Source organism: Lithobates pipiens, unplaced genomic scaffold, assembly GCF_037356315.1.
Source record: "Lithobates pipiens isolate NorthernLeopardFrog02 unplaced genomic scaffold, aLitPip1_a1.2 Scaffold_8, whole genome shotgun sequence".
NCBI classification, from domain to species: Eukaryota; Metazoa; Chordata; class Amphibia; order Anura; family Ranidae; genus Lithobates; species Lithobates pipiens.
The window spans coordinates 81419217-81442328 of NW_027507903.1; the positions used below are offsets into that span (position 1 = coordinate 81419217).

A 23112-nucleotide genomic window follows, 5' to 3' on the forward strand; every position below is an offset into this window, starting at 1 on the left:
TGAAATACATGTGGGGCGGATGGGCCAGAAGTAGATAAAGGCACTTCTCACCCTAAGGCCATCCAATACACTAGGGCTGCAACTAACGATTATTTTCATAATCGATTAGTTGGCCGGTTATTGTTTTGATTAATTAGTTAATAACCTTTAAAAAAAAACAGGAAAATTGACGGGAAAATTTGGAAATAATAGAAAACGTCTTAGTCAAAGGAATTTTCAGACAATGTATGTGGTTTTCGCTCAGAAATTACATTCATTTTAAAAACAGAATGTTAAAAACAAGTGAAAATTTCAAACAAAATTCTTTCATTCAGCGAATGTACAAAGATTTTTTTCGTCTGAATATTCTCATCTGAAAATGGATCCGTGTGGCCAGCATAAGGTTCGGTACACACCTATGCAGTTTGCTTTTGATCTGTTTCTGCAGTGCTTTTTGTATGTTTTGATTATTGCGCACGTGATTTTACTGCAATTTGCATTTTTTGCATTTTTTTGGGCAGATTAAAAAACACAAGTTGCTGCAAAAACGCATTACATGCTTTTCTGCCGCTTCTCCATTGATCCAATAAAGCACCATTTTGCTTTAAAAATTCCCTGACTCTTTCGTGTCCCATAGGAAACCATGTAAATGAACTGTAGTGCATTTCTGCAAAAAGCACCAAAAAACACATAGATGCGAACCAGGTCTAAGACGTTTAGTAACATAATGGGGTTAAAAAAACGAAAATTAGCCCTTTATAGTAGAAAAAAAGCAAATTATCACTACTAGAAGGGGTTCATTTTTTTTACTGTAGAACAGTGAAAGTAATATTTACAGTAGCGATTATTTGCTCTTTTTGTACTATAAAGGGCTCATTTTATTTTTTTTTAACCCCAATATGTTACTGGCAATTAATCGATTATGAAAATAGTAATCGATTAATTTCATAATCGATTAGATGGCGATTAATCGATTAGTTGTTTCAGCCCTACAAAACTCCTTGTTTTTTTTTTTCCTTTAAGGAAAGCAACATTAACGTGCCGCAAACGCATGGCGGTGCGTTTGCGATACATTACCATACACTTTAACTAAAGGAATTTAGATACTTCCAAACTCAACATAAAGCTTCAATTTTGAAGTGTAGCTTCACAACGCAAAACCTGTCATGCTTTGAAAATGTGAATAGCTCTGTATCCTGTCCATATTATCAATGCTTTACTAGAAGTTTGAAAAGCATTAACAACACGCCTCAAACGAGTGCTTTTAATACCAGTATGAACAATGCCTTAGTAATAAGTGCAAAATGGCTACCAATCAGGTCTCATTATAATTTCTTTATGGCATCTGTAGCTGTGTAGCGTTTGCAAAGAATCAGTAGAAAATATATAAATAATGACTTGATCAAAAGAAAAGGAGTAGAAAACAGCACAACATCCACTGAATATAGTAGCAAAGGAATATTACAATGGCCTTTGCTTTTTTTTCCCCCCATCTTCTATATCCCTTTGTATACTAAAGCATGTTCAGACAATGGCCCCCCACAAAATTGCAAATAAATTACATTATACCAATTACTTATCCAGTCACGAAATGGCAGCTTTAAATGACCAAATACATTTTGGATCCAGAAAGAGAGCACTAGATTATTTTCCATAAACTAAGGGGAGAAATACCTTCTGCACACTTAAGATTTGTAGCTTTAACTAATACCTACCTAAGACAGGTACTTTTTGTTCCACCACTTCTGTTCCAGTTAATTGGATTTTTTTTACATACTGTAAGTGCTCATTCATTATCAGAACAAAGGCCAGGTGGTCTCCCTGCAAAGCTGTGAAAAAGAGTTGCATGATGCTAAAAAACAAAAAGGCACCTAAACCTGTTCTAACTGTTCTCTGGAAGCCACCCAGAAATCCCAAAATGGAAATGTCCTGAGAGCATAGGAAGGTGAGCACAGAGACTAGCACTTTGGATGACACTCAGGGTGTGGAGGAAAGGCTAGATGGTACAGTCACAAACTGGAAGTGCTGGGTCCAACAGCAAATTTAAGTTAGTGTTGATGTGCTGGAAAAATGGGGACCTTTAAAAAAATAAAAAGTCAGCAGCTACAAATACTGTAGCTAATGATTTTTTAAAAACACATACTTATTCAGCCAGTAAGTCCATTGCTGTCTTCCTACAACCCAAAGTCTTTACAATCTTCCTCATCTTGGATTTAGAAGTAAGCTGTGACTTCCTGGTGACTCACAGCTGCCTCCAATAATGCACATGCACAAGACACAGACAGTAGGAAGTCTGGTCCTCTACCCTCCTGGAATGTGTGACATACATCTCAGGAGGTTGCAGGTTGGGATGGCGAAGAGCAAGCAGACATCATCCATGCCTAGATGAGGAATAACAGTGATATCCCCCAAAAAAAGCCAAAATAGCAAATAAGCAAAAAAAAAAACGTTATTTATAAATTAATCCACAGCAGCAGAATTGAAAATAATTTGACAGTCAACTGGCAGTGGTGCTGGATGGTGGCTCCTGTATCCTCTGCCCACACCTAAATGCTGGAGCCTCATGCTCTGGGGCCTTACATCTCTGTCCCCATCAAAGTCTCCCTACAAATTGGTGTCCCTATCAGAGTTCCCCGCACATTTGTGTCACAATCAGAGCCCACCACTTTTGTGTTTCCCCTTCATAGACCCCCCTTAAACACATTTGTGTCCCCCTCAGAGGCCCCCCATGCACATTTATGTTCCCCACAGAGACTCTCCCACCATGCACATTTGTGTCCCCCTCAAAGCCCCCCCACTTACTTTGTCCCACTCAGAGCCCCCCACATACTTTCTTGTCCCCCTCAAAGCCCCTCCCCTTATTTATGTCCCCCTGAGAAGCCCCCTAGCACATTTGCCTCACCATCAGAAATCCGTATCATGTGCCTCTGAAATAAATAGCAAGCAATCACCAGCTTCAGTGCAGATCTGCTGCACTTCCCAGCTCCAGGTCCTGCTGTTACATAGGCACACTGTGTAAAAGATCTTTTAACAACGGGACTCTAATATAGTACTTCATTGGTTGCTAGGCGGTCCTAGCAAACAATAGCAGAGTATGGCGCTGGGAGGGGGGGGCTTTGTCAGGTTGCAGGACTTGCTCTGCACAATGTGGGTGGAGTGGAGTAAGCAGCGAACGTCTCGCAACCCAACAAAGTTTAAAGAGACCGGTCCCTGCAGTGAGCGTTAGGACTCAAGCTGTGGGCTGGAAAAAACATCCTAGTGGGCTGGATGTGGCCCACGGGCCGTACTTTAGGGACCCCTGACCTAGAAGATCCATCATTCTGAGGAGACACAGCAGGTTGAAAGACATGAAGCGTGGCGAGGGCAGAGAGCAAACTCTAGCTTGTAGCCCCCAGCAACCTCATTCTTTATCCAAGCATCCATGATGCTGTACGACTAGGTGGCTAGTCATACAGCATCCTCTGGGACTGTGATATCATAATGGGCGGGGACATCATCCGGCGATGTCCCTATATAAGTCGCCGCACACCTGTCATTGTGGCCAGAGACAGCGATGAGGCAACAGCTCAAGAAGAGAAGAGAAGAACAGAACAGAAGGCAACGACAGAAGACCGGGCCGCCGCTTGTAAAAGAGCTAAAAGAAGGCGCGGTGGCCCGGCAAGAAGAACCGAAGAGGGGGACAAGACCCCGGAAGTCGGAAGAAGAGGGCGGCGGCGAAAAAGAAAGCCGGGCTCCTCTGCTAGTAAAAGAGCTATAAGAAGATAGCGGAGGAGTCCGGTGAGAAGACCCCTGGAGCTGTGCAATAAACTATTTTAACCCTTGTGTGTTGTTTTTTAAAAAAAAAATTCACAGGTGAATGGGTAGGGGTACATTGGGTGGGGGGCCCCCTTATTAAAGGGATTCCGATAAGCCCCCCCACCCGCAGACCCCGACAACCAACGGCCAGGGTTGTTGGGAAGAGGCCCTTGTCCTCATCAACATGGGGACAAGGTGCTTTGGGTGGGGGGGCCTGGTATGGCTCAGGGGGGGGGCGCTCACTCGTCCCCACCCCCTTTCCTGACTGGGCGGGTAGCATGCTCGGATAAGGGTCTGATATGGACCTGGGGGGGACCCCCACACCGTTTTTTCGGCGTGGGGCTTCCCCTTTAAATCCATACCAGGTGACGAGGCCAGCGACGCTTCCTTCGCTGGTCCCGGCTACCTGGAGCCACGCTCAAAATGAGCGGACTTTTCTCCGGGCGGGAAAAGTCAGTTTGTTTAAAAGGTACGGCGGACATATTTAGGTGCAAAACTACTTTCTTAGTCTGCCGGACTTTTGGGTAAAAAAAACGTTTCCACCGGATTGTTCGATCGTGTGTACGCGGCTTTACTCTACCTAAATCTGCACAAACTTCTATTCCAAGCCCATTCTAACTACCATGAGAACGAAAATATGTCAATATTTAACCAAACTAAAAAGGTGCTCCAGTCCAGTCACACGACCTGTTCCCAGTGCTGGCTTCAGCTGACAACGAATGCCCCATAGTAAGCCTATGGGTGATGTCATTGCCCAGGCTTAGCAGCCATTGACAGTGCTCTCTCCTTTTCACTGAAGCTGGTCACTGGAGAGATTATGTGACTGGACCGGAGCACCACAGAATAGATGGTAAGTATAGACACCTTTCCTTTACAGGGTAGTTAGAATAAGCCTAGAATTGGGATGGGAGTAGGTTTTTGTATAGTTAGGATTTGACTGGAATGCTACTTTAATCCTTTTCTACGTAAACCTATAGAAAATAGGATAAAAAAGGCGCCCAATGATCCCGATTGTTAAAAAACCGACGATTCTCAGCACACATAGCCTACTTACAAGGAGTCTTTAGACGGGGCAACACTAGAGGCTGTGACACAGTACTGGTTAAGAAAAGGCACCCCACAGGTAAGTAACACATTGTTGAACACTGTGCCCTAAAGATACATTCCGGGCTGGTCCTGCAGCTTCCCTTTTCCAACGTGGCCTGGGAATGACCTCTAAAGCTATTACTCAAAGATTATGAAAATTCTAAGAGTAGAGATGATGTCCATCATCCTAGAATACTAGCAAAAACTGAGGATTGTAATGTCCAAATCCTCCTGTAGGTGTCTCTAAATCCTGTGTCCCTCCATGAATGAGAAAGAAATATATTTTAACATGTAATACTTATGTCAGGAATGGCAAACTGTCCATGTACAAAATGTGCATTATTTCATTTATAGTTTCATTTTATTTAAAATAAAGTGTTCAAACTGAAATCCTTATTTACACTATCCTCCCTCTGGTTTGACTTTATGCTTTTGCCTCTGGGTGGCAGCACTTCAAAACAAAAATTCTTGTGCTGCATTTATATTTTCAAGTGTTTTATGCCCGCACCACAATGATAATGTTTAACTGTTGAATTGTACTTAAAACGCATAACAACAGGTCTATGCTTATTTTCCATATTGAAAAACTAAATAACTATCCTAGAGAGACATTAAGCCAATTTATCAGTCTTTTGGATCCATACCTCACCACAACTATTCATGCAAAATAACTGTAAAATGCTCCTGTAGAGACCACATATTCTGTGACCTTAGTACGCACAGCATTTCATATTTGAATTTTGTACTAAATTTGAATGTTTCCAAGCTGAAATTTGTTTGCACCAAAATGTAATATGTGACAAATGAAATCCTGTTAGTTATCACATAGGACTTGAACACCAATTTGAATACATTCCTTTGCCATAGTCTAAACCGCTGCGTTGTTTCTGAATCTGTGGCAAGTACCATGGTATCACATTCTGCTGTACATGTGACAAGTTCTTTGGAGAGGCACAATGTACTTTTAGCAGATTACTGGCATACTGAAGTTTATTTTAAATTGAACCTGCCTGTATTTTAATATGGGAGATGCCACCCTAGAGACTTTGTGAACAGGCCAGGTGTACCTCAGTAGCTTCAAATTATTTTGTGGTCAGTAAAAAGACCTAGGACCTTCAAAAGCAAGCCTTCCAAAGCATCTCCTCTACTTCTACACTTAAGGTATTCAAAACCTTTGAGTGGGAGGCTGTTTAGTGAGAACACTGATTCATCCTATTGCCATGTGTTATATGTGTGATATTAAAAAAAAATTATATATATATATACATATACATATACACACACACCTGACCGTGGTTTTGTTTCAACAGAAACCCTAATTTTTCACTTCTTGATTAGAGTTTGAACACTGCTGATTGGCATTCTCAATTCCTTGGATATCTTTTTAGATCCCTTTCCTGTTTTATACAGTTCTACCACCTTTTGCCGCAGACCCTTTGACAATTATTTTGCTTACCCCATGTCTCAGAATCCAAAAACATCAGTATAGCACTGGATGAAAGATCCAAGGGTCTGTCAGGAGTCCAGAAACTCATTGACTTTTTATACGCACACACACTAATCACAAGCAAACAGATCACAGGTGAGGATGGTTACCTTTTAATAGCCATTCAAACCTCTTTGTGTCAACTTGTGTGCAAGTAATCGGCCCGAATGTAAACTTTTGATCAGGGTTATTTGGGTAATTTCTGTTGCCATTGTGATTTAAAAAGAGTAAACACTCAAAATCAACTGGGATAAATCCCAAATACTTGCATTAGACAGTTTCCCATTAACCCAGGATCAGGCCACCTTACCGTTACAAAGAATGGATCAAATACCTAGGAATACAGATCACTCGGGTCCCAGCAGACTACATTATATGCAATATAAAACCCTTGTTTGAAATGCTCAAGCACAAAACTCAGATATGGGCCAGGTTGCCGATAGGAATTATGGGAACCTTGTGAAAATGGTGTTGCCCAAAATTCTTTATATGATATGGCACTCCCCGGTATACTTGGTGCTTAAGCACTTTAAATCCATGGAAGCGATACTCAAATCATTCATATAGGGAAAGCGTAGGCATAAACTACCCTGGGGCAAATTGAAAAATCCCACAGATCTGGGTGGGATGGTGCTACCGGACTTTAACGTGCATCACCTAGCAGAGCAGCTATCACAATTACTTCACGTTAACAAAACAGATAGAACTAGATTTTTACATTTACTGTGCCCTAAATGGACACACTCAACAGGGGATCCCTTTGTTGCAATCGCGGGGGGTGTGAGAAGTGCAGAGGCAGCGGGACAGCGAACATCAATGCTATACTACGACAAGTGTTTATGGGACGTTGTAAGGGATAAACTCAAACTACCCCAGATACACAATGTGACACTCCCTGAATCTAAATCTATCTCAGAGTCTGAGATATGGAGCTCTAGATGAATTTCTTACCTGTCCCACCTAACACTTGATGCACAATAAAACTTTTTGACAGACTTAGGTCTGAGTTCAAGATACTGTCTCGCATGCTCTTCAGATACCTACAAATCCGACACACCTTCAGAGCACAGTTCCTGACTGGCATCCCCCAACTGGACAATAATCCTCTAATGGAAGTGATAAGAAGCTCTGTCCCTAAGAAACAAATTTCCTACTTCTACAGTATATTGCTACTACCTCCATCTTCCACATCGGCATATGAGCTGAAGGCCAGATGGGAGATGGACATGGGGGCAACAGAGGATGAGGAATGAAGTGATGCTCTGGCCACATGCAAACTAGTCTCCTACAAACTTTCTGATTGCCTCACGCAGATCTATATACTCCACCATTCTTCTCTCACTCCTCTTAAAATATCCAGGTACAAACAAGCCAAAACTGCTCTTTGCCCAATGTGTAACCAGGAAACCAGCACATTTTATCACTTCATTCGGAGCTGCCCTAGGGTACAAAAGATATTGGACACAAGTTGTACAATTCCTACATGATACAATGGGCTCCCCTCTTACACTGCACCCCAAACCTTGCCTGCTGGGGATATACCCAGAGCCAGATATGAACAAATTCACTAAAATCTTTCTAAATTAAACACTCTTCTCTGCACGGAAAGTCCTGGCAAGGCGATGGATGATAGCTAGTTCACCTGAGTTCAGTACATGGGTAGCAGAAGTGAATAACCATATAAAAAACTCATATACAAGCACAGAAGATGCCTGCCAAAATACAATAACATTTGGGATAGGTGGCTGCAAGCCGCAGAAGCCCTTAGTTAGCAAGGCAAACCTTCTTTTTCGTATCTAAATATTGCCCTCCACCAGTATTTTTGCTATTTAATGGAAACAGAGATGAGGACACATATGTCAACAATGTACCACGATTACTATTACTAACATCTTTTCTGTTATATGGGTAAATGCGTGTCTCAGCATGTAGTATAATATATACGAGAGGTCTGTTAACCACTTAAGGAAAGTGTCACGACGATATAAGTCAGTAGAATGGCACGGCTGGGCATATCAACATATGGGTATGTCACCTTTAAGACGCAGCATTGTGGGCACGCGCCCGCTGCGAACTCCGTGAGTGTGACCGCGGCTCCCGCGGACTTGATGTCTGCTGGGAGTCCCGTGATCATCTCGAGGAGAGGAACAACAGGGAAATGCTGATGTAAACAAGCATTTCCCCATTCTGCCTAGTGACAGGACACTGATCACAGCTCTCTGTGATAGGGAGCAGTGATCAGTGTCGTGTCACACATAGCTCATCTCCCCCCCCACAGTTAGAACACATCCCTAGGATACACTTAACTCCTTCAGCGCCCCCTACTGGTTAACCCCCTTCACTGCCAGTGTCATTTTTACAGTAATCAGTGCAATGAATAGCACTGATCGCTGTATTAATGATCCCAAAATGGCATCAAAACTGTCCGATGTGTCTGCTATAATGTTGCAGTCACAATAAAAACCGCAGCTCGCCGCCATTACTAATAAAAAAAATATTTAAAAAAATGCCATAAAATTATCCCCTATTTTGTAGACGCTATAACTTTTGCGCAAACCAATCAAAAAAGTAAAAAATATTGCAATTGTCGCTCTTTTTTTGTTTATAGCGCAAAAAATAAAAACCGCAGAGGTGATCAAATACCAAAGGAAAGCTCTATTTGTGTGGAAAAAAGGAAGTCAATTTTGTTTGGGAACCACGTCGCATGACCGCGCAATTGTCAGTTAAAACGGCGCAGTGGTGAATCGCAAAAAGTGCTCTGGTCTTTGGGCAGCCAAAGAGATAACTGTTGGTAAGATAGTCAATGAATATTTGACATTTCTTATGCATATATTCCATTTGTAATTTTTTTTTTGTTACAATAAAGATATTGTTCAAAGTAAAAAAAAAAAAAAGTAAACACAGTTGATAATAAATGGCTTCTGCCACTAACACCAACCATGAGTGAAGGAAATGTTTCTGTGTTGTGTTATCATTCATATTCTCTGAACAATGGCCAAGAAATCATAAATTCTGCCAGGGTATGTAAATGTATGAGCACAACTGTATTAGATATTGCTGTGCTTTTAAAAGCTTCACCTACGGACAGTTTTGGGTACCAAAGTTCGTCACTGTTTCACAGGTGAACACAATTTTAATTTTGACATTTTCAGTATCTATTTACTCATCACAACCTCATATTCTACCAAAAATGGGTAATACAGAAATGAATGGCCTCACAGCAATATAACTACAAATTCAACCAATAAATCATGCACCATCATCCCGAAATTACGTGAAAAAGAAGTTTGGATGGTCTGGTCCCCAACCAGACATACCAGAAGAAGGGGAGAGCTATGGGACTATCACGGTGCACATAAGGAGTATAGAAGCAAAATAACAAGAAAAAACATATATAAAAAACATTCAAAATTTATTGAAACATAAAATCAATTCACAATCAAGGATCAATGTGGGATATAAGGTATTTCGACTAGTTTCACTTTTCAGCTTCTTCAGGAAATACATCTAGGAAATATATATCACAATTAAATATGTATAAAGACCATAATAATAATAAAAGAAACAAAAGGGGAAAAAACTAAATTACAGAACCAGTAATTGCATTTAGAATCTTACCCCGACACCTAAGCCACAAGGCGTACTAGCCCACTGGGAGAAGCCTCTGTGCTAGTACGCCCTGTGGCTTAGGTGTCGGGGTAAGATTCTAAATGTAATTACTGGTTCTGTAATTTTGTTTTTTCCCCCTTTTGTTTCTTTTATTAATATTATGGTCTTTATACATATTTAATTGTGATATATATTTCCTAGATGTATTTCCTGAAGAAGCTGAAAAGTTAATTTAGTCGAAATACCTCATATCCCACATTGATCCTTGATTGTGAATTGATTTTAGGTTTCAATAAATTTTGAATGTTTTTTATATATGTTTTTTCTTGTTATTTTGCTTCTATACTCCTTATGTGCACCGTGATAGTCCCATAGCCCACCCCTTCTTCTAGTATGTCTGGTTGGGGACCAGACCATCCAAACTTCCTTTTCACAAAAATGGGTAATATATTGTGTTTGTGTGCACTAAAATTAACTTCAGTGCATTTTTTTCTGATAATATCGGTTTGATAAATGTTCACCAATATCACAAAACATAGTCCTAAAACCTATTAAACATAGTTAATTTATGACTTTCCAAGCTTTCATTATAGTTTGTTTTGCTGCTGTGAGAATGTAGTTGGTATTCTTTGCTAGAGCAGTCTTTCTAGATTAGGCTCGTTCCACACTCCTGCGACTTCGGATCAAACTTTGAGACCCAAAAGACATGTGAAATAGCATGTATCTCAATGAGAGCCATTCCAATTGACACTACTGAGGTCACTGAGATTTTAGAAGAGGTTCCTGCACTACTTTGATATGATTTTGACATGGCTTCAATGCCAGAGTGTAAAAGTCTTATCAAAATCACTTCAAAGTTGTATCAAAGTCAGATTGCGTGATGTTCAGTGCAACTTTGGAGTCGGCTAGTGTGAACTGAGCCTTTGTAAAGCCTCTAGCAGATTTTCCTAATGGGGCACACAATCCTCTCATAAATATGGGTCCAGAAATGCTTTCTCTAGGGGCAATCCCCCCAAATGTGTTTAACCATATCAGCAGTGTTGCAACCAAGAAAACAATAATGGGAATGTAGCAGGGGATATACAGGGAGGGACCATGACACAACCTCATCATGTTGCTTTGAAGTCTGCAGATCCCCTGATATTCTGCGTCTAGTTGAGGCTTTGTACCATGTGACATTCTGTATAGTCTGGATGTAGACTGAGGGCCTTACAACCACTTCCTGCAGCATTTCTAGCCTAGAACACACCCCTCTGTAGTCTTTCAGTCTGTGCAAATGATGTAACTTCTGTCACAGCTCTGATGGTGGGTGGGATGGAATACATCCTAATTAGCATTCAATTCTGCCCAGTCACACCTACAGGAAGAGTCCAAAACTCCCAAGTCCTGCCTCACAGATCACACCCTCGCAGTGCCTGAACCCTCCCTGAAACTAGAGGCTCAAAGCATGATGGGACATGTAGTATCAGTACTGGTAAAGGAAGGAAACAGGAGGTCAGAGAACTTTGAAATTCAGCCAGGAGGAGGGGGGACACCACAGACACAGAAACCTGCCTTTTACAGCTAAAGTAGGTAAGATACAAATAAAATGATACTGGGGTCATTTACATGCACAATGCATTTGTTGTTTTGGGGAAGAAAAGCCAGAGTTCTGCTTTAATTCTCACAGGGGTTTATCAAGCATCGTGTTGTAGACAACCAACTCTTTTGTTGTGGTTATAATGCTTTGAGTTAGCATTATTCTTGCAAATAGACTATCACTCTATTTTAATGTTATTTGAAAGATTATAACTGTTCATCTGCATCTTTAAGACAAACCTAAAGCATAATTTTCAGAACACCAGATATCAACTTAATTATCCTTCTAACAGAGCCTATATGGGAGGTAATACAAGCTTATTAAGCTTAAAGTTAAACTCTAGCTTTACCATCAGTCTTGTACAGTTTTACAGGCTCTCTCCTGCCCTGAAATCTCTTTCTCAGATTTCACTGTGCACTGTAAGCTTCTCACAGTGTGCATTAGAAATCAGACCACCCCATTTTCCGACTGAAGAACATAAAATATCTTCTAGCCCCTTCCTCTCAGCCTTATTGTCCGCAGACTCCTTCTGGCATTCATTCGATTTCAGTTCTTTTAATCTTGGGGCTCAGCACTGCATGAGGGCATTACCTAGGGTAGGCTGCATGCAAATGATGTCCGATAAGGAAATGACTACTCCTCCAGACTGACATCCACCTATCAAAGCATTTTAATTTTTGCATAACTCTTTCCAAGGGCCAGCTCACTGTTTACATCGGGGCTGAGGACTCCGGAGACAGGAGTATTGAAGCAGAATGTTGTGCTGTTTTTTTTTTTTTAGAAAGCTGTGTACAGCACACTGCAGGCCCCTTTTACCAGCCATGATGTGCATGCACTGCATAGAGAAGTAGAGAGATAACATTACTGGGCCTCCAAAATAAGTTAAGTAATAAAAATATAAAGGTCTTACTTAAAAAATGTAATTAGAATGTGCATGATGTAGGTAGGGAGGAATCAGGGATGGCAAAATATAAACAAATTAAACTTAAAAATAAATAGATGAAGGTCTGAGAGTGCCTTGGATTGCTTGCGACAGGCACTTTCAACAGTGTGGTACAAGCCTTTTCAGTAATATTTACATGAGGGCTTGTTTACACTTGCCGTTTACCGTGCTGTTAAGAAGTATTTTTACTGGCCCCGAGCCGTTCCCTTTTTTAGCTGGAAAGGCAGTGGCCGGTGGTGTACACATGTTGTGGCCACAACATTTTGCGTCCAGAAATATACCCTGTCGCATTAGGTGGGCACTACCGCCTGCTGAACACGTCTTATTCAAGTGAATGGGACCACGCTGCAACCGTGTGCAATGCAAGCCGCTTTGGTGAGATAGTTCTACATTTAGGGAGTTAAAACAAACAGTGAGGAGGCCTTAGTTACAGAACGGATAAGGAATCAAATGCTCGTCGAATATCATAGGAGCATTTAGCTGTACTGAAAAACTGAATATATCGCTTTTGATTATGATGCCATTACCTGCAGAATCACCTGCCATTACGGTTAATGCTGCCATTGATTTAGTGCCAATGTAGTGACTTTTGACCAAAAAACGGGCCAAATCCAAAACAGAGTCAAATGATTGACTTAGGACTTTCTGAGCCCACTCGCAAACAAGACGACAAGCTGCAGAAACAACCTCTTCATCAGCATTCTGCAACTGCGCTGACACTTCCATTCCATCCAGCTGAAAAGTAAAACAAATCGTAAGCACACTAAAAATAGTCTGATAGAAAATACATTTTTACTTACATGAAATGCAATTTGTCTAAATATAATAATTTGTAACTAGTAATTTATTCTAAGATACATGGTTCTTGTTTATGGTAATGTTAAACTGACCTTGCACCATTAAATGGGAGATAGAGCAATAAAATTAACTAAAAACTTCTCTAGTAACAGTTTAAAGGATACCTGTGCTTTTCCAATGCAGTCAGAGTTGGTTATTCTATCAACAGCAGTCAGACAGTTATGAAAACTTTGCCCAAATGTTATTGTAGATCCTGATAAGCTGAAGTGTATGATACCTGCCCTCTTCCCTCTCTACAGGGCTAAACATGAACGGCCACCAAATTAGACCAGTCAAGTTTAGAGAAGCAGTGGACAATCCAACTACCCTTTACTACTCTCTAGGCAACCTTTACTCTGATTGCTATATATTTTGCCTCGACCAAGCCGTGCACCAATTCCCAAACAAGGGCAGGAAGCACAGAAACGATAATAGGAGTAAAGTCAAAGCTTGATTCGCTGACTTCTCCAGTGAATCACAGGCATGCAGTTTGTTCTGCACTCCTGTGACCTGTTTTCAGCTGACAAAGGACTGAAGCCTGCTGTTAGTTGACACGACAGAGCCAGTCCAGGCTGGGGGAAGATCGTGAGCATATGGTTGGGACACCCCCCCCCCCCCCCCAGAAGCCTGGACTGGTACCCGGCTCAGCCTCTCAGAGAACTGGTGAGAGCCTGAGCCAACCACTCCCAACCCCTCCACAGCCAAGCAGTCCAGTGAGCGCGGGGGGGGGGTGTAGATCAGACAGTGGGGTGACTGACCATCACCAGCTCTCTGCTCATGGCACACTGAGAACTGAGCGATCAGCATTTCTCAGTCTCAGAGACGGCGGGGACAGATGCATCAGACCGATGCTGCAACCACCTAGGTAAGTATGATTTCCCAAAAAAACAACCCAAACTTTTCTTTTAAAATTCCTGAAAATGTGTTTAAATCTCCACAGTGGTGTAATCATGGAAACAATTGAGGGAATATTACAGAACAGGGTGTGAGATACAGACAGCTTTTCTTTTGTTTAAATTGTTGAGGTGATTAGCGAGCATTGTGCTTTAGAAAACAAATTTTACTGGCAAATTGCAAAAAGACTCTCCTCCTTTTCCATGTTTAACTGTTTTCACATAAAGGTAGGCTTATTATGCAGACTCTCTACCTATGTCTTACCATGAATGATCAACCAAATACGTTTCAAGAAGTGCTTAACAATCCAACTACCCTCTATTGTCTAGGCAGACATCTCTTTTACTAATATTTAATTTGCCTTGGTCCAGCCACACACTGATTTACGAGGGGCAGGAAGATCAGAAACTATTAAAAATCCTCTACCCACACCTCTCCTCAGTGAATTTTTAATATACTGTGAAACAGAAACTAGTTGTTGAATTGTGGGTGGGAATTAAAGTTCATCATAAAGGATTTTATACATGCCCATCCATCTCTCCTACAGCTTTTGAGACTTTCAGAAGAGAAAATTGATAATTGATTCTGTAATACTTTATAAGGCTTCATGTAAACTTAGCCATGGTGTACTGTGGCCGCAGTAAATCACACGCTTTTGCCAAAGTTTTGTGGTTTTCCGGGGCCAAAACATTCCTATCCTGAAGGTGATTCTTCCACAATCAGGAGAGGGCGGTTGAACCTCACCTAACCGCAGCAGCTTCTAAACGATACTAAAAGCCTATACGTACATTGACAAATATGCTTTTAGTTGAGTTTAGGAGCTTTGGCAAAAAAAAAGAAAAACACCAAAAGCTCTTAAAATCAAGTTTAGCAGCTCTAGTGTACATGAAGCCTAAAGCTCGCAATGGTCCCTGCTGCTGTCAATCAAATCCTGTAAGAAGGGAGCGGGGGTAGGGGTGAACCACGCTGTGTGTCAGGGTATCAGAGCTCAGATTGACTGATCCTCCCCCTCCAGCAGTGATCATGTGACAAATTCTATGACCAAAGTGGTTGTTAACCCCCCCCCCCCCCCCCCCAAAAAAAAGTCATGCTCCTGTCCCTTTAAGGCACAAGCTATAGCATAGTGCTTTTCCCTAGTCAATTGTCCCTTTGTATCTCCTACAGTACCTGGTTGATCCTGCCTGATCCAGACTTCCCCTCTGTGAACTGACCACATTTATCATGGCTGCTGAGTCATGTGATTGTGGTCAGGACTAGGTGCCTCCATCATCTAGCTTCTCTCCTCTGCATCTGTGGGTCTCTGCAGCTCCCCCTCCTCTCTCCCCGTCATCTCCTAGTGTTCAGTGAGAACACGATCTCATGGCCCTTCCTCTATCCTTTCCTCATCGCTCCTCTGCTCTGGACTTCATTCACAGACTTTACTTTTACCTAAAACAGAAGGTAATCTCGGCCCCTCCCACTTGGCTCCCTTAGATCGGGATACAAAGCAGAGGGAGGCAGTGACTACAAATGAGCACAAGGAAAAAAGGTATTTAGGATTGGAAAAAATAAAAACAAACAACACTGCACTGTTTATTGAACAAACACATGGAGGCGAGATCAACATTAGCCATTTGAATTTAAAACCACTTTAAGTCATATTATAAGAATCAACGGGAGCCTGTGGCAGCCTTTTCTGCAGATAAGATATTTCCATTCTTCTATTGCTTTTCATCTATGATAGTTGAAAGTTACTATTTAGGTGAAGGCCAGTTATTTTTGTTTCTTGCATTTTATGGCTGTCTTTTGGAATCCCTGCATTTATATTACATTAACAGGGGGAAAAAAAAGTGATCAATGTCTTGTCAAAGGGTTCTACAATATTAAACACCCTATTTATTTGGCTTACAGTTGTATACATAACGTATGTTTTATTGAAAGAGATGCAAAAATAAAAACAAACATTACCCCATCTCCTGACTTGTTAAAATCCAGATTAGGAAGTGAAGGCATGTGTACAAATGCTTTCTTTCTCAGCCCACTGTAGCAATACGTAGCATAGTTAAGGTCTCTAATAGGATACATTGCGAGCCTGACATATGCAAGAGAACTCACTATGAAAAAAAAACATACAGACTAAAGTGTTACTAAACCCAGGAGCCTGAATTCACTATATATGGTCTCTCACAGTACACATAACACGGAAATGCAATCGTTTTAGTAAATATAAACTGCTAAATACCGCTACCTTTTTTCATCAGCAGTATATAGCAGCCTTGTGACTTGTATCAGTGTCTGCTTAAGCTTGTAGGAGTTTTCATTCTCCCCCGATCCTCTTTACTGGAGAGTGTTGACTGGCCCTATGCTGATTACATGCACTCTCCCAAGAAAAAGAAAAAAACTCTCTAGCACTGAGCATGTGCAGCCTGACTTCTAATGCTCTGTTCAATCAAGAGATAGGTTGGAGTCAGTTGAAGAAAAGGAGGATCAGAGAAGACAGGATCGCTCAGCCTCTATACACAATGCAGAGGATTAACCCTTTAGGTTTCACAGTGAGTATAACAAGCCTGCTTTACTGCATATACACACTGATTTTACAGTTGTGGGTTTAGTAATACTTTTTTTTTACTCCAAACTTTTTTTTATTGACAAGGGGGGAAAAAAACGCTCGTTGAAGGATCTAGATAACAGCCATCCACTCTTGCATTGAACATGAGATATATAACCAGGTACAGAGCATCATATGTAAAGCATATCCTTAATTTTCTGAAAAAACAAAACCAGCAGATCAAGAGCTAGATCAGAAATAACCTGCACTCTCTCTGCCCAGTATTGAGCAAGTTTCGGGCCACGCTATATCATGTGTATAAAGTCCCCCCAGACCATCGAGTACTTTGGACATAAAGGAGAATCCCTCTGGCCCCAATTATACAGCCTATTAGGGGTGTGATAGGCTCTGTGTAAGATAAATAATTGTGAGAGTTTATGTGCAGCTGACACCGGCACAGCAAGGAGCCCTTCTAGGGCCATTTCCCATGGATTCCCACCTATGTCTCCAATATCAGTGACCCAACGAGCTCTACTTTTTAACAATGTGTGATCTTAAATAGAAGACACCAAAACAGGCTAGGCCCTTGATATCAGACCTCCTGCGAGTGGTAGCTTGCAGAATTTCCTGCAGTAGCGAGGAGCTAGTAACAACTCAAAGTAAAGTTACAGATAAAAGAGGCTGATCTACACAATAGTTACTGTACATCTCACCTCATTGAGATCCTCACTTTTTATTTAAGGGCTAAGTAAATACATCTGATTCTATCTGCCCACAATTGAAAAGAAAAGAAAATTGGATCTGTGCCCAACATTCACAAGCCAGGCAATTGTTCCCTCTTCACCCAAAAACTGTCCTTTTTACAATTTATGGAAAAAGTTCTGCTTGTCCAGCATAAGGAAAATAAGACACATTTTAATGCAGCTTTAAACAGTACACAGGTTTTGAAATGTGTTATTGCAGCTCCGAGCCCAACATGCATACTCAAACCAAAAACATACATCTTCATAATAATGCAAATACTTCTTGTGGATTATGATGCAAATTACAGACAAAATTAAGTACAAAAAAACCCAAAGCAGGGCACAACGGTTTTGCATATGTTTGCTGGTCGAGGGCATGTTCTAGATTTCTAAAGTGCCACTTTAGACCACAGGAAGGTGGGAGAGATAAAAGCAAAGGAACACATCATGGCCACATACAAAAGCTAAATTCATCCTTCTGAAGTAGACCTGATTTAAACTCACATGTAGTCGATGAGCACAACAGCAGGTCTGGAAATCAAGCTTAGACATAACAGTCAATGTGATAGTTAACGCTTAATATTCCAAAATATGTAACAACCAGAAAAGTATTTGCCCTTAAGGTGCAAAAAAAACTAGATTTTTTATTTTTTTTGTAGATTGCAGTAGTTAAACAATAACTGTCCTGACAGCATATTATTTGGAATATTGTTTTCTATATGCTGATATTTTCCATCTAAATTTAGATGCAAGTTGAATTACAACAGCAGATGTTTTGTGAAGAAGCCCATGCAGATTTGGACACATTTGAAGTAAAGGATATTTTGATTTGCCTCTTGTGCCCAGGCGACGTGCCTTCATGTTAGGAAATACATTCTTCATAATCTTTCCAAAGTCAGCAGCACTTAGTGGGTGATAGCCAAGATTGTCACAATAGCTCCTAAAAGAAAAGAGCATACATATGAAATGGATATGAGCAATAAAAACAGCCTGGACAGACACTTCAGCTCCTAAAATTCCACAGGCATGCATATCTACAAGCAGAAGAATGCTCTGCAGATTATTGAAGACACAGCTGAACTCCAATGTATTGTGCTGAGAAAAACAACAAGGCCAGAGTACATCCAACAGCATCCAGATCAAGGGATCAACATGGCCTACTGAAAACTGACTATGGGGAAAAGGGTACACTGTAGTATCTATAGGGGAAAAAAAGAGGACATATCTCACTGTATAATGTTGAAAGGGGGTTCTTTAGCACCGTACACACTAAAGGAGGACAAAGCCACTACCAAAAGCCACTGTAAGAGGAGGAAAAAAGGTATGCATAGTTTTCACTTACGCCCGCAATAGACGGTTCGAATCTCAGCCAGTTTAGCAGTGACCAACCAAGATTCAAATCATCTATAGGCAGGCTGATTGTACCCAAGTTGATTGATGGTACAACCAGCATGTCAGGTTTTTCATGTGATTATAGCCATAATCACTGTGTGTTCTCCTGGCAGGGATGGCTCCCCATGCCAACCTGCCGGGAGAACATAATAGCTCCATGGGAGGGATCCCCCTGATCAACACTGACTGTGTTGATATGGGTATTGAGTGAAAATTGCACTATTTATGGCCAGCTTTAACCACTTCAGCTCCGGACCAATAAACACCTTAAGGACCAGAGGTCTTTTTGCAATTTCGCACTGCGCTGCTTTAACTGGTAATTGCGCGGTCATGCAATATTGCACCCAAACGAAATTTGCGTCCTTTTCTTCCCACAAATAGAGCTTTCTTTTGATGGTATTTGATTGCCTCTGCGATTTTTTTTTTTTGCGATATAAATGGAAAAAGAGCGAAAATTTTGAAAAAAAAAGATATTTTCTTCTTTTTGTTATAAGAAAAATCGAATAAACTAAATTTTAGTCATACATTGAGGGCAAAATTTATTTAGCCACATGTCTTTAGTAAAAAAAATGTCAATAAGCGTATATTTTTTGGTTTGCGCAAAAGTTATAGCGTCTACAAACTAGAGTACATTTTCTGGAATTTACACAGCTTTTAATTTATGACTGCCGATCTCATTTCTTGAGGTGCTAAAATGGCAGGGCAGTACAAATCCCCCCCAAATGACCCCATTTTGGAAAGTAGACACCCCAAGGAAATTGCTGATGGGTATGTTGAGCCCATTGAATATTTATTTTTTTTGTCCTAAGGGATTGAATAATGACAAAAAAAAAAAAAAAAATTTTTTTTTACAAAAAGTTGTCACTAAATGATATATTGCTCACACATGCCATGGTTATATGTGGAATTGCACCCCAAAATATATTCCGCTACTTCTCCCGAGTATGGCGATACCACGTGTGTGGGACTTTTTGGGAGTCTAGTCGCGCAGGGCACCCCGAAAACCAATCACCACCTTCAGGATTTCTAAGGGTGCAAATTTTTGATTTAACTCCTCACTACCTATCACAGTTTCGAAGGCCATAAAATGCCAAAATAGCACAAAACCCCCCAAAATGACCCCATTTTGGAAAGTAGACACCCCAAGCTATTTACTGAGAGGCATGTTGAGTCCATGGAATATTTTATATTTTGCCACAAGTTGCGGGAATATTACAAACTTTTTTTTTTTTGCACCAAGTTGTCACTAAATGATATATTGCTCACACATGCTATGGGCATATGTGAAATGACACCCCAAAATACATTCTGCTGCTTCTCCCGAGTACGGGGATACCACGTGTGTGGGACTTTTTGGGAGTCTAGTCGCGCACGGCACCCCGAAAACCAATCACCACCTTCAGGATTTCTAAGGGTGCAAATTTTTGATTTAACTCCTCACTACCTATCACAGTTTCGAAGGCCATAAAATGCCAAAATAGCACAAAACCCCCCCAAATGACCCCATTTTGGAAAGTAGACACCCCAAGCTATTTACTGAGAGGCATGTTGAGTCCATGGAATATTTTATATTTTGCCAAAAGTTGCGGGAATATTACAAACTTTTTTTTTTTTTGCACAAAGTTGTCACTAAATGATATATTGCTCACACATGCTATGTGCAGAAGTCAAATTACACCCCAAAATAAATTCTGCTGCTTCTCCCGAGTACGGGGATACCACATGTGGGGGACTTTTTGGGAGCCTAGCCACGTACGGGTCCCCGAAAACCAAGCACTGCCTTCCGGATTTGAATATAAAATGCTATAAAAAACAAACTAACCAGAGTCACCCGTAACACTTATACGGTGATCAGTGGTGAAAGGGTTAACTAGGGGCAATCAGGGGGTTCAAATTTTTATTAGGTAGTATATGGGGGTCCCTGGCGCTATATAAAAACCTGACGGGGAACCTAAATAACTAACTGGCTAACCAGCGTCACCAGTGACACTTATACTGTGATCGCTGGTGAAAGGGGGTGAAAGGGTTAACTAGCAGCAATCAGGGGGTTAAAGCCATTATTGGGTAGTATATCGGGGTACCTAGCGCTATAAAAACCTGGCGGTGAACCTAAAAAAATAACTAGCTACCTAGCGACACTAGCGACACTGATGCAGCGTTCAGAAAAATTATCGCTTAGTGACACTGGCAAAAGGGGGTGAAAGGGTTAACTAGCGGAAATCAGGGGGTTAAAACCATTATTGGGTAGTATATCGGGGTACCTAGCGCTATAAAAACCTGGCGGTGAACCTAAAAAAATAACTAGCTACCTAGCGACTGTAGCGACACTAATGCAGCGATCAGAAAAACGATCGCTTAGTGACACTGGCAAAAGGGGGTGAAAGGGTTAACTAGCGGCAATCAGGGGGTTAAAACCATTATTGGGTAGTATATCGGGGTACCTAGCGATATAAAAACCTGGCGGTGAACCTAAAAAAATAACTAGCTACCTAGCGACACATGCAGCGATCAGAAAAATGATCGCTTAGTGACACTGGCAAAAGGGGGTGAAAGGGTTAACTAGCGGCAATCAGGGGGTTAAAAACATTATTGGGTAGTATATCGGGGTACCTAGCGCTATAAAAACCTGGCGGTGAACCTAAAAAAATAACTAGCTACCTAGCGACTGTAGCGACACTAATGCAGCGATCAGAAAAACGATCGCTTAGTGACACTGGCAAAAGGGGGTGAAAGGGTTAACTAGCGGCAATCAGGGGGTTAAAAACATTATTGGGTAGTATATCGGGGTACCTAGCGCTATAAAAACCTGGCGGTGAACCTAAAAAAATAACTAGCTACCTAGCGACACTAGCGACACATGCAGCGATCAGAAAAATGATCGCTTAGTGACACTGGCAAAAGGGGGTGAAAGGGTTAACTCTAGGGGCAATCAGGGGGTTAAATCTTTATTGGGGGGTGATAGGGGGCTACCCTGGACCTAACACTAACTGTCCTGACAGTTTTTACTGTCACAACTGACACTGAATGCATTGATCAGTAAAGAAATGATCAATGCAATCAGTGACACTGTGACTGGGGGGGGAGGGGGGGCGGGGGGGGGATCGGGGGGCGATCGGGGGGGGGGATCGGGGGGGGTTTGTGTGCCTGTGTGTACCTACATGTCAGTGTAGTGTTGGTGCACACTTACTTTTACTGTTCTCCTCGTAGTCCGGTCAAAAAGACCGCCCCGAGGAGAATGACATCACTTCCTCCTTCCTGTGTAAACAATACACAGGGGAGGAAGCTTCTCATTGGCCAGGAGCGATCCAGAGGGGGTGGCCGAAAACCAACGGCCATCCCCTCATCACGGAGCGCTCCTGGACCGAATCGGACCGCCGTAACCAGCGGGAGGGGGTCCGATCGGACCCCCCACCCGCTGGAAGGCAATCACGTAGATGTACGTGATTATGCCTGCCTGTGCCATTGTGCTGACGTACAATGGCAATACGGCGGTCCTCAAGTGGTTAAAGTGATAAAAGAAGGCCTTGCTGCATACTACAAATGGAAGTACATTGATGGGGCACTTGCGACGGAAGGAGCAAAGAGACAGATCCTGCTATACTCACACCCACATCAATAAAAAACATGTCACCACACTTACTTGTACTCATCATAGACCTCTTGCTTGGGCAGAGAAGTCTCTGGGTGCTCCTCTAAGGTATTCTTAATCCAGGAGAAAGCATGAGTTTGCTGAGCTCGACTAGAGGACAAAGAGCTCTGATCACTAAGGAAAAAAAAATAAAAACATTCATCCAACTGAATGGAAATGTCTTAACATCAACATCTGAAGAGCTACTAAATAAAACTTTGATGGCAAGTCTAACAAGAAAATAGAATATCTGACCAAGCTGATAATCCACAACCTGGGTTGGCATAGTTAACTCACTTCAACTATTCAGATGAGAAAATATTTGCAGTGAAACACACTTAAACATAAGAAAAAGAAGTAAAGCTACTTCAATTCTGGATAAACCAAGGACGTGCTTATTAAAATGCTAAAATAAACAGTTGAGCTTTGATACGTGCCAAGATATACTTCTATAACTATGCCAGTGGCATTAAAATAAAACAAAATGTTTTAAATGTGTTTCTCACATTTTACTGCAGGTGATCTGAAGGCTCTTTTACATTCATAAATAACAAGACTTTTGGAAACATAAGACAGTTTTTGGCAACTGACCACATGGCTTAACCAAGTAGACA

At 41.4% G+C, this 23112-nt stretch overlaps 1 protein-coding gene across 1 annotated transcript in view; it reads right to left on the reverse strand.

Annotated features, from left to right (window-relative positions):
- Positions 1–23112, reverse strand: part of RFX7 (regulatory factor X7) — a 178040-nt gene that overhangs the window by 12149 nt on the left and 142779 nt on the right. Inside the window, exons 4-7 of the mRNA XM_077471977.1 lie at positions 22511–22633; positions 18302–18418; positions 16156–16240; positions 13005–13212 (exon numbers count right to left, since the gene is read on the reverse strand). Of these exons, the coding sequence (XP_077328103.1) occupies positions 13005–13212; positions 16156–16240; positions 18302–18418; positions 22511–22633 (533 nt within the window). The remainder of the gene's footprint in view (positions 1–13004; positions 13213–16155; positions 16241–18301; positions 18419–22510; positions 22634–23112) is intronic.